Consider the following 12,891-nt stretch of genomic DNA (forward strand, 5'->3'; position numbering starts at 1 on the left):
CTCATGTGATATTTTTATAGAGCACATTGTTACAGACGCGGAAATACCTAATATGCATACATTTTCTTATTTATTTAAAGGGGTTGTCCGGGATTGGGGACATTGTTGTAAGGGTACAACAAGCACATAAATATTACATACATTCCTGTCCTACCTTTGCCAGAGTTTTCTGATGCCCTGTATTTCTTTCATAAGATCTCAGCCAGAAGTTCAGATTTTCAAAGATTCGGTGACGTACCGGACTCCTTACTGGTGTGCTAAGCCTCTTCCTTCCGCTTAGCAAGGAGCCCGGTGACGTCACCAGCACACAGGATCGTTCAGCAGCTAGCAAGGAGGCTGTCAGTAGGAGGGAAATGTCGGAGCTAAACCACGCCCCTCTGTGACATCACCGGGCACAGAGGGCGTTAGTCTGGGAGGAAGGAGGCGGGAACTCGCCTCACTAAGGAACGCCCCCCTCTGCCGATGATGTCACCGGCCATAGAGGAGTGTTATTAGGAGTAGAAGGAGGCTCTATTTGAGGCAGCAAACTATGCTATTTAGCATAGTGCACGCCTCCTATGGTCATTTGCAATGATTGGGATGTGCTACAGCTCCCTGCCACTATTGTCTTTTATGCAATGCTAGCAGAGAGCAGATACATGGAAGCAGGGAGGGATTCAGTTTGTAGGCTTAGAAAAAGGTGGTTTTAGGGGAGGAATACTGATGGGTATGAGTGGCAGGAGGCGGAATACTGATTAGGGGGAGTGGAAAGGCTTGTAAGATCCAGCTGCAGAGTCACGCAGCCTTGTGGGACCCATAAGGCAGTGTGGCCGGAAATGACATAGCACAGGAGCTGCTATGTAAACAATACTGACAGCAGTATTAGAGACTCATAGGAGCAAAGGGGATGAAAAAAAAAAAATACACAGAGCATCAGAAGGACTTTACTGCGTAATATCAAGGTGATTATTAACGTTTTAAAAAATTACTTTGATCCCGGACAACCCCTTTAAGTTTTACACAATAATAGCATTTTTTAAAACAAAAAATTATGTTTTAGTGTCTCCGAAAGCCATAGCTTTTTTATTTTTAGCCCGATTGTCATATGCAGGGGCTAATTTTTTAAAGGAGGGGGAGACAAAAATTGCTTTTTTTTTTACACATTTTTTTTTTTTTCACTGTGTTTATCGGACGGGGTGGATCATGCAATATATTTATAGAACCGGTCGTTATGGACGCGGCGATACCTAATATGCGTATTTTTCTTTTTTTCCTATTTTTTATTATAAAATAATATGGGAAAAGGGTGTTTTTTTTTCCTTTCTTACTTGAAACTTTATATTTTTTTATTAAAAACACATTTTTTTACTTTTTTTTTTAAACCTTTTCTGTCGCACTCTGGGACTTCAACTTTTGAGGGTCTGATCCCCTCTGCTATGCATTACAATGCATCTATATGGTAATGCATTGGCTGTTAGTGTACTACAGTGAGTAATACACTAACAGGTTGCCTACCAGACCCAGCCTGGGGCTGGATCTCCTCGGCCCCCATAGAAGGCAGGTCCCCATGACGTGCAAGGCATTGGACAGCCTCTACACGGCATCGGGCTGCCTTGTCACCCATTGGGTCCCTGTCACCGCAGCGCGGGGACCCGATGGGCTCCCTCACCCGCTGCAAACTCATCTATGCCGCGATCAGCGCTGACTGTGGCATAGAAGGGGTTAATCCACCAGCATCGGCTTTTACAGTGATGCTGGCGGATACAGCAGGGGCCCGGCTACCAGTGACTGCCGAGCCCCTGCAGTGATCGGGCGCGCACCGCTCAGGTGCCTGCCCGATCACCATGACATAATAGTACGTCCAAATGCGGGAAGTCACTTGCCCCCATGACGTACTATTACGTCATGTGTCGGGAAGGGGTTACATTTCATAGATAGATAAATAAAGTTTTTTGTGAAGTAACCAACAAAAAGTCCTAGACCCAAAGCACTCAGTTGTCAGCTTCAGATGGTAATGCCTCTTGTTGAGTCTATGTACGTTTGGCTTCATTATTATGTCCTCATCAGATAATTCCTGTACTGTATTTCCTAGAATATACAGTCAGGTCCATAAATATTGGGACATTGACACAATTCTAACATTTATGGCTCTATATACCACCACAATGGATTTGAGATGAAACTAATAATATGTACTTTAACTGCAGACTGTCGGCTTTAATTTGAGGGTATTTACATCCAAATCAGGTGAACGGTGTAGGAATTACAACAGTTTGCATATGTGCCTCCCACTTGTTAAGGGACCAAAAGTAATGGGACATAATAATCATAAATAAAACTTTCACTTTTTAATAATTGGTTGCGCAGTCAATTACAGCCTGAAGTCTGGAACGCATAGACATCACCAGACGCTGGGTTTCATCCCTGGTGATGCTCTGCCAGGCCTCTACTGCAACTGTCTTCAGTTTCTGCTTGTTCTTGGGGCATTTTCCCTTCAGTTTTGTCTTCAGCAAGTGAAATGCATGTTCAATCGGATTCAGATCAGGCGATTCACTTGGCCATTGTATAACATTCCACTTCTTTCCCTTAAAAAACTCTTTGGTTGCTTTTGCAATATGCTTTGGGTCATTGTCCATCTGCACTGTGAAGCGCCGTCCAATGAGTTCTGAAGCATTTGGCTGAATATGAGCAGATAATATTGCCCGAAACACTTCAGAATTCATCCTGCTGCTTTTGTCAGCAGTCACATCATCAATAAATACAAGAGAACCAGTTCCATTGGCAGCCATACATGCCCACGCCATGACACTACCACCACCATGCTTCACTGATGAGGTGGTATGCTTAGGATCATGAGCAGTTCCTTTCCTTCTCCATACTCTTCTCTTCCCATCACTCTGGTACAAGTTGATCTTGGTCTCATCTGACCATAGGATGTTGTTCCAGAACTGTGAAGGCTTTTTTAGATGTTGTTTGGCAAACTCTAATCTGGCCTTCCTGTTTTTGAGGCTCACCAATGGTTTACATCTTGTGGTGAACCCTCTGTATTCACTCTAGTGAAGTCTTCTCTTGATTATTGACTTTGACACACATACACCTACCTCCTGGAGAGTGTTCTTGATCTGACCAACTGTTGTGAAGGGTGTTTTCTTCACCAGGGAAAGAATTCTTCGGTCATCCAATACAGTTGTTTTCCATGGTCTTCCGGGTCTTTTGGTGTTGCTGAGCTCACCGGTGAGTTCCTTCTTTTTAAAAATGTTCCAAACAGTTGTTTTTGCTATCTCTTTGATTTGTTTGTTTTGTTTTTTCAGCCTAATGATGGCTTGCTTCACTGATAGTGACAGCTCTATGGATCTCATCTTGAGAGTTAACAGCAACAGATTCCAAATGCAAATAGCAGACTTGAAATGAACTCTGGACCTTTTATCTGCTCATTGTAATTGGGAAAATGAGGGAATAACACACACCTGGCCATGGAACAGCTGAGAAGCCAATTGTCCCATTACTTTTGGTCCCTGAACAAGTGGGAGGCACATATGCAAACTGTTGTAATTCCTACACCGTTCACCTGATTTGGATGTAAATACCCTCAAATTGACGCTGACAGTCTGCAGTTAAAGCACATCTTGTTTGTTTAATTTCAAATCCATTGTGGTGGTGTATAGAGCCAAAAATGTTAGAATTGTGTCGATGTCCCAATATTTATGGACCTGACTGTATACAATTCTACAATGTATCAATACGGTGCAGACCTCCATGAAGAACTGAACACTGAAAATGTCGGTCATCCTCAAAGTCATTTACCCTGCATGAAAGATCATGGGAGTTTTCCTCCTTAACTCTTCCAAATGATAGACCAGGAGGCAGCAATCTCCGACACTCCAGATGTTCTGAAGCTACAACGCCCAGGATGATCCTTTCACTTCTATGAAGTTAGAAGAACAGACAAGCATGTTTGCATGCTGAGAGTTGGGCCTCCTGCACACGACCTTTTTTTTCCCCCGTTTACTGGCCGTTTTTTGCGTTCCATATACGGTCCGTATACGGAACCATTCATTTCAATGGTTCCACCAAAAAAACGGAATGTACTCCGTCTGCATTCCGTTTCCGTATTTCCGTTCCGTTTACAGATAGAACATGTCCTATTATTGCCCGCAAATCACGTTCCGTGGTTCCATTCAAGTCAATGGGTCCGCAAAAAAACAGAGCACATATGGAAATACATCCGTATGTCTTCCATTTCCGTTCCGTTTTTTTGCGGAACCATCTATTGAAAATGATATGTCCAGCCCAATTTTATCTATGTAGGTACTGAAAAAATGACATCCAATATTTACTGTAACCTAAGGCCCCCTGCACACGAACGTGTGCACCCCGTGGTCGTGCTGCGGCCCGCAAAATGCGGGCCACAATGCACGAACACAGTCTGTGGGGCAGCCACAGCGGATCACGGACCCATTCACTTTAATGGGTCCGCGATCCGGCCGTTCCGCAAAAAGATAGAACATATTCTATCTTTTTGCGGAACGGAAGTATGGGACGAAACCCCACGGAAGCACTCCGTAGTGCTTCCGTAGGGTTCCGTTCCATGCTTCCGATCCGCACCATTCCGCATCTCTGGATTTGCGGACCCATTCAAGTGAATGGGTCTGCATCCGTGATGCGAAATGCAGTCCGCAATATGGCAACGGGAAGCACACGTTCGTGTGCAGGGGGCCTAAAGCTTTTTATTTTCTTACAATGCTAATTACACCTTTGCTATAGGAAATAAAAAATTACATTACAAAAAAAGAACACCTAATAAAAGTTTGGTGGTAGAAATGATTCATGGGTATTGAGTCATGGCAGACATTACCTTTAACAGAAAGGGTTGTCGTACTATTTGCTTTTCCTCTGTTATTCTCAGCAAAGCACGTGTAGCTGCCTTCGTCAAGAACTGTTATATTAATGATTTCCAGGCTACCATCATCCCAGATAAATACCCTGGTAAGAAATGCAGATAGAAAGTATACAAATGAATGTTTAGTTTCTGATATTCCTATCTAATATATAAAGCTCAGTGTATGTGTGTCTATGTGTGTATGTCTGCTAAAGGAATCCGCACCGTCGCATTTACAATCACGAAATTTGGCACACAGGTACATCAGGTGTCCGGGAAGGTTTTAGCTCTCTAGGACGTACCGTTCCTGAGATATTCCCAAAAAATGCATTAGCCAATAGAAGCTTGGTCACATGACCCTTATCAGCCAATAGAAACTCGCAGGTCCTCCAATCTCCACATACACAGTTTTACTCCAGGTTTCCATAACAACCCAGCCATTTTTCTTCACTGCTGTAGGAGAGCTTTAAAGGAAATCTGTCACCAGGATAATTGCTATTGAAGTAAAGCCATGGCCTAAAAGCAATTAGTACCTTATTTCAAGATGTGCCTTTGTTCCAGCAATAGATGTTTTTATCCTCTGAAAATCCAGTTTATTTGGTATGCAAATGAGCCAGTAAGGTGCCCAGAGGGGCGTCACTCTTGCAGGAAGGAGCCCAGACACGTCCCCTGCCACAATGTGTCCACCCTCAAAAGACTTAAAACCCTGCCCCCAGGTACCGCTAAACCACGCTCTATCTGGTTAGGCCAGGCCCCATCCCACTCCTGAGCCGACGTGGATTGAAAAAATGAAGGTAAAAATCAAGTTCTGTCAGCTGCAGGGATGGGAGGGAAGGTGACTTTCTCCCTGCAGCTTACACTGAGACAATACAGTGCTGCTGTCTTACAGTGAGCTGTTCAAAAGGACACGTCCACGATCTAGTTAGGCCACGCCTTCTCCCACTCCTCAGCCGACTGAGATTGAAAAAATTAAGTTAAAAATCAACGATCTGAAACATTTTCTACATACACAAAAGACCCATTACTCTCAAATATTGTTCACAAATCTGTATAAATCTGTGTAGTGAGCACTTCTCCTTTACTGAGATAATCCATCCCACCTCACAGGTGTGGCATATCAAGGTGCTGATTAGACAGCATGAATATTGCACAGGTGTGCCTTAGACTGCTCACAATAAAAGACCATTCTGAAATGTGCACAGTTTTGCCTTACTAGGGGGGTGGGGGCAGAAAACCAGTCAGTATCTGGTGTGGCCACCATTTGCCTATCGCAGTGCAACACATCTCTGTCGCATAGAGTTGATCAGGTTGTTGATTGTGGCCTGTGGGGTGTTGGTCCACTCCTCCTCAATAGCTGTGCGAAGTTGCAGAATATTGGCAGGAAATGGAACACACTGTCGTATACGCTGATCCAGAGCATCCCAAAGATGCTCAATGGGTGACATATCCGGTGAGTATGCTGGCCATGCAAGAACTGGGATGTTTTCCGCTTCCAGGAATTGTGTACAGATCCTTGCAATATGGGGGCGTGCATGTTCATGCTGCAACATGAGGTGATGATGGTGGATGAATGGCACAACAATGGGCCTCAGGATCTCGTCACAGTATCTCTGTGCATTCAAAATGCCATCAATAAAATGCACCTGTGTTCGTTGTTCATAAAATACGCCTGCCCATACCATAACCCCACCGCCACCATGAGCCACTCGATCCACAACGTTGACATCAGCAAACCGCTCACCCACACAATGCCACAAATATTATCTACCATCTGCCCTGAACAGTGAAAACCGGGATTCATCCGTGAACAGAATGCCTCTCCAATGTGCCAGACGCCATAGAATGTGAGCATTTTCCCACTCAAGTCGGTTACAACGACGAACTGCAGTCAGGTCCAGACCCCGATGAGGACGACGAGCATGCAGATGAGCTTCCCTGAGATGTTTTTTTGACAGTTTGTGCAGAAATTCTTTGGTTATGCAAACCGATTGTTGCTGCAGCTGTCTGGGTGGCTGGTCTCAGACGATCATGGAGGTGAACATGCTGGATGTGGAGGTCCTGGGCTGGTGTGGTTACACGTGGTCTGTGGTTGTGAGTCCGGTTGGATGTACTGCCAAATTCTCTGAAACGCATTGGAGACGGCTAATGGTAGAGAAATTAACATTCACTGCATGGGCAACAGCTCTGGTAGACATTCCTGCAGTCAGCATGCCAATTGCACGCTCCCTCAAATGTTGCGACATCTGTGGAATTGTGCTGTGTGATCAAACTGCACATTTCAGAGTGGCCTTTTATTGTGGGCAGTGTAAGGCACACCTGTGCATTATTCATACTGTCTAATCAGCACTTTGATATGCGACACCTGCGAGGTGGGATGGATTATTTCGGCAAAGGAGAAGTGCTCACTAACACAGATTTAGACAGATTTGTGAACAATATTTGAGAGTAATGGGTCTTTTGTGTATGTAGAAAATGTTTCAGATCTTTGAGTTCAGCTCATTCAAAATGGGAGCAAAACCAAAAGTGTTGCGTTTATATTTTTGTTCACTGTAGTATACCAATTCATTTATCATCTCCTGGACATCAGAAAACTGGTGAAAAAAAATTCAAATTTTTTTTGATAGATGGTTGTGCAAAATTTAGCAAATATTGGGGGTTTACAGATCCACACAGAATTTTTCAAAAAAGTGAGCAAAGCGGAACAGGAAGTGGGCGGTGACAGTAAACTGGTATCAATGTAGCAGAAATCTACCTTGTTGGTGTAGATTTCCATTTTGGTGCATGGACCTGCAAAGATGCACCACAATGATTACGAGGCATGTGCCTCTTAATAATTGTGGTGCATCACACACCACTGAGGAATAGATTAAGACACCGGTCTTAATAAATCTCCCCCTATATATTCAGAGGCAATTCAAAGGGCTGTGATTGGTCTCCTTTGCCATTTTATCTAATAGAGGACACTGCTTCTCCCCTCTCACAGTCATTGGCAGATGTAAATGTATACAAACTCATATACATCATTCTGTGTGGGTAGCGGCAGTAAACTTCAAAGGCTTCATTTCAGCAGCTTTTTACATAAAAGTACTGAACAAAATAATATAAAATGATATATCCCTCTGCTTAGCATTTTCCCCTTGGCCCTATTATAACAGATCCGCTTTTTACTGTTGTGTTACAGCGTACCATGTTCATTTCAGTGCTCAAACACGATGATAAAACATAAATGAAATTACACATATGGGAGATCTGTTATGAGGGAAGTCAGTTTTGCAAGAGCCGTAATTTGTGCCAAATTTATCAAAAGTTGCACGATGTTGGATAACTATGGTGCACCTCTTAGTCTAAGGCCTCAGGCATACGGCTGTTTCCTGGCCGTGGCCGTATTGTGGCCCGCAAACGGCTGCACAATGGCCGTGTGCAAGAGGCCTTAGGGTCTGTTCACATGACAGATGTTGAAAATCTGCCTACAAAATTCAGAGCAGAATATGCGCATGTTTTTTTCAGTTCCTGTTTTCACAGGTGCGGTTTTGACGCATTTGTGTTGCGCTTTTTTAATGCATTTCTTTTAACTAATGGGTGTTTATTTCAATACAAAACTGCACTTTCAGTTTGCACAGAAAACATGCAACAAAACAAATGGACACGTATGGAGCTCTTTTTTGAAGCTTTTCATTCAACAACCCAAGATCTTCACTTAGGGCTCATGAACACGACAGTATTTTGCGTTCAGTATACTGGCCGTTTTTTGAGTTCAGTATGCGGTACATATACTGAACCATTCATTTGAATGGTTCAGCAAAAAAAACTGAAGTGTCTCCATGTGCATTCCGTTTCAGTATTTCCGTATTTCCGTACCGTGAAAAGATAGAACATGTCCTATTCTTGTCCGCAAATCACGGTGCTTGGCTCCATTCAAGTCAATGGGTCCGCAAAAAAAACGGAACACATACGGAAATGCATCTGTAGGTCTTCCGTATCTGTTCCGTTTTTGCTGAACCATCTATTGAAAATGTTATGCCCAGCCCAATTTTTTCTATGTAATTACTGTATATGGCATACGGAAAAATGGAACGGAAAAACGGAAAGGAAACGGTAACACAACGGAAACAAAAAACGGAACAACGGATCGGTAAAAAATGGACCGCAAAAAACTGAAAAAGCAATACGGTCGTGTGCATGAGCCCTTAGGAACACATATAATCCAGACATACTGAAAATGGGGAGATTTATCAAAACTGGTGTAAAGTAGAACTGGCTTAGTTGCCCCTAACAACCAATCAGATTCCACCTTTCATTTTTCAGAGCTCCTTTGGAAAATTAAAGGATCAATCCCATTTGTTTCCCTAGGCAATTAAGTCAGTTTTCCTTAGCACCAATTTTGGTAAATCTCACCCATAATTTCTCTATCTACATATGTACATGAATGTTTGTTCACACATGAGACTATATGTGTAGAGTTGCTTCTTTTTATGGGTGCAGCTTTAGGTCTAATATTTAGACATTTATCTGCATTCAGAATCCTTTGTAAATTATAGTGCACAAATTATTATCGGTATGATCGGTCAAACTGTATTTTAACAAAACTAAGACTTCTGTACAAACCGGCTATTATTTATAAGCAGTTCTGTTCCTTTACTCCATGAAAACTTGGGTTTTGGCGCCGCCTTTGGTTTACATTCTATGATAACACGACCTCCTTTTGCAGCCAATACTTGTTTCCTCATAGGATTTAGTTCAAAGGTTGGTGCCAAAGCTGGAAACAAAATAACACATATTAAATTCAACAAAGATTACTGCCTCTTATGTCTCCCTCCTGATCCCTCAGAGAAACCTGCCACATAGCGCCTGCTTGCCGTTCAGAACAGATCCGTTTGTATTATCTGTAACATAGCCAAGACGGATCCGTCTTGAACACCATTGAAAGTCAATGGGGGACGGATCCATTTTCTATTGTGCCAGATTGTGTCAGTGAAAATGGATCCGTCACCATTGACTTACATTGTGTGTCAGGACGGATCCGTTTGCCTCCGCATCGTCAGGCGGACACCAAAACAAAGCAGCGTTTTGGTGTCCGCCTCCAGAGTGGAATGGAGACTCATCGGAGGCAAACTGATGCCTTCTGAGCGGATCCTTTTCCATTCAGAATGCATTAGGGCTAAACTGATCCGTTTTGGACCGCTTGTGAGAGCCCTGAACGGATCTCATAAACGGAAACCAAAATGCCAGTGTGAAAGTAGCCTTAGTGAGCCTCCTTCCCCATATGGAGATTCTGAAATATTCCACCCCACACCCTGTAAATTATACTTATATAGCACTTTGTTGATTTATTCAATATTGCACTACAAACTATGAACATGAAAGAATTACAGGAAATGGTTTTCAGGTGAAACTTAAGAAAGTCACTAACCCAGGATCTTTAGTTCGGCATTTGCCTGAATAACCCCATATTGGTTTTCTGCTATACACTGATACATTCCAGCGTGCTGCATAGTTAGTCCTTGGATCTTCAGTTCTCCTTTAATATACTAAAATAACATATTGTATGTTAGCAATCTGCAGATGGATATACAATATCACTCAATTATATTAAGTTAAGGATCACATATAAATTACCTGGGTTCCATTTCTTAACCATCTAATTGTTGGAATGGGTTTTCCCTTGGCAATACAAGGCCAATGCAAATCACTGCCTATGTCCTTTTCTGTATCATTTATATGTTCTACCCATTCAGGTGGGGCTAGGGAGCAAAAGAAAGAAGAGCAATGATAATGCAATTGTAAAGCAAGTGTTCATTTATGGAAACTAGATGAATGAATTACTACAGCTAAGGCCTATTGCACACGACCGTATGGCTTTTTCAGTGTTTTGCGGTCCGTTTTTTCACGGATCTGTTGTTCCGTTTTTTGTTTCCGTTGTGTTTCCATTTCTGTTCCGTTTTTCCTTTCCGTTTTTCCGTATGGCATATACAGTATACAGTAATTACATAGATAAAATTGGGCTGGGCATAACCTTTTCAATAGATGGTTCAGCAAAAAATGGAACGGAAACGGAAGACATACGGATGCATTTCCGTATGTGTTCCGTTTTTTTTGCGGACCCATTGACTTGAATGGAGCCACTGAACGTGATTTGCGGGCAATAATAAGACATGTTCTATGTTAAAACGGAACGGAAAAACGGAAATACGGAAACGGAATGCATACGGAGTACATTCCGTTTTTTTTGCGGAACCATTGAAATGAATGGTTCTGTATACGGACCGTATACGGAACGCAAAAAAACGGCCAGTAAACGGGAAAAAAAAAACGGCCGTGTGCAGGAGGCCTAAGCAACATAGGAATACCTAAGGGCTCATGGACTCTGGTACAAAAGTTATGATTGGGCCCCCCACCCTCTACTGCCACAGGTTCCAAATTAGCCAAAAGGTCACCACTTACATTAAAGAGGACCTGTCACCACTCCTGACGTGTCTGTTTTAATAGCTTCATGCATTCCCCATGTAATAACAATTCTGGAGCATCTATTATTATGTCTGTATGATGTGCCATTCCTTTATTATTTCTACTAGTAGTTATGGATGAATTGCAAGCAGTCTGCAGTAAGGGAACAGAGGGGTGGTAACCAGTTGGGGGGGGGGGGGGTGTCCCTGCACAGACTTACTATCCAATCAGTGCTGCCATTTTCAGCCTGTGTAGGTACACCCCCAACTGGTTACCTCCCCTCTGTACCCTTACTGCAGACTGCTAGCAATTCTTCATAACTTCTAGTGCGAATAAAAAAGGAATGGTACATACTTCCCCTATAGCAACGCCCCTGCTCATGAACTAATGAAAAGTCCTTCCCTAGTGAAACATTCTGTCGTATTTCTCTGCAGTGTCAGATTGGGGTGCCTAGGGCCCACCAGAAGTCCCTGTACTAACTTCGAGAAGGCGGGTCCCTGAGGAAAGAGGATAATCACTGGTGTGCTTCTGTACCCGGAAGTCTTCTCCACAACATGATGCATCTACAATAAACTGGGTAGACTCCTAAATAATTTACCCAGTATTTTATATGGATGCACAGTCTGGTTGAGATTTTTATTCCTATGTAGTGTAGTCATTCTACTGTCCTATGTGCTACTTGTACAAGTGGTGGAGGACTAGAAGCTCAGGGGTCCACCGGGGGAATTCACCTGTTCTCCTGTTGGCCAGTCCCAGTCTTATTTAAAAAAAAAAAAAAAAAAGAATAAATATTTCTGTCAAGAGCACCATTTTTAGATTTTCCAAAGATATTTAAGAAAAATATAGACCTTCTTACCCTGCACATATACATATGCTTTGTATGAATCCCTTCCTTTAATATTTTCTGCCTCACATTCGTAACTTCCTTCGTCTTCAGGTTGAATGTTGAATATTTTAAGCACAGCACCTGAGGCACTAACTTCAGCTGAAGCAGGCATTGGTTCGTTCACTTTACGCCATCTTATAACTGGCACAGGACTGTAAGTGCAGAAGGAAAAATATTGACTTACTATCCAAGACCGCAAGATATACAGAATTTATCTAATAAATCAGATTCTCTCTCTAGTGCAGCTCTCATTTTTCTGAAACTGACTTGATTTTCTGTGAGTTCACTTTCTGATAATGAGGAGATGCTCGCATTTGTGCACCTTTTGTTTTAGTGGTCCGTGAGGTTATCACATGGTGTCCAAACAATCAAAGATTTTCAAGTCAAAAGTTTTGTGAAAGTGCTATATGCAATGTGTATATGAAACCAAGTAGTGCTTTCGAAGCACCTGGAGAAAATTCACACATAATATCACACATAAATGGTTAGGTGATAACTAATGTTATTGTTAATAATATGTTTTCAGTTTAGATAACATTTTAACCAATTAAGGACCTTGCCATTTTTCACCTTAAGGACCTGGCCATTTTTTGGAATTTGACACGTGTCACTATATGTGATAATAACTTAAACATCCTTTTACTTAGGCTACATGTACACGACCGTAAAAAACGGAAGCCGCCCGTGTGCCTTCCGCAATTTG

At 42.5% G+C, this 12,891-nt stretch overlaps 1 protein-coding gene across 1 annotated transcript in view; it reads right to left on the reverse strand.

The window, feature by feature from the left end:
• The window catches only part of CNTN1 (contactin 1), a 232,856-nt gene that overhangs the window by 53,602 nt on the left and 166,363 nt on the right, over positions 1-12,891 (reverse strand). The window contains exons 9-13 of the mRNA XM_040410854.1: positions 12,159-12,340; positions 10,475-10,599; positions 10,269-10,386; positions 9,464-9,614; positions 4,835-4,962 (exon numbers count right to left, since the gene is read on the reverse strand). Coding sequence (XP_040266788.1) covers positions 4,835-4,962; positions 9,464-9,614; positions 10,269-10,386; positions 10,475-10,599; positions 12,159-12,340 — 704 coding nt within the window. The remainder of the gene's footprint in view (positions 1-4,834; positions 4,963-9,463; positions 9,615-10,268; positions 10,387-10,474; positions 10,600-12,158; positions 12,341-12,891) is intronic.

The sequence above is a fragment of the Bufo bufo genome, chromosome 1 (genome assembly GCF_905171765.1).
Source record: "Bufo bufo chromosome 1, aBufBuf1.1, whole genome shotgun sequence".
NCBI classification, from domain to species: domain Eukaryota; kingdom Metazoa; phylum Chordata; class Amphibia; order Anura; family Bufonidae; genus Bufo; species Bufo bufo.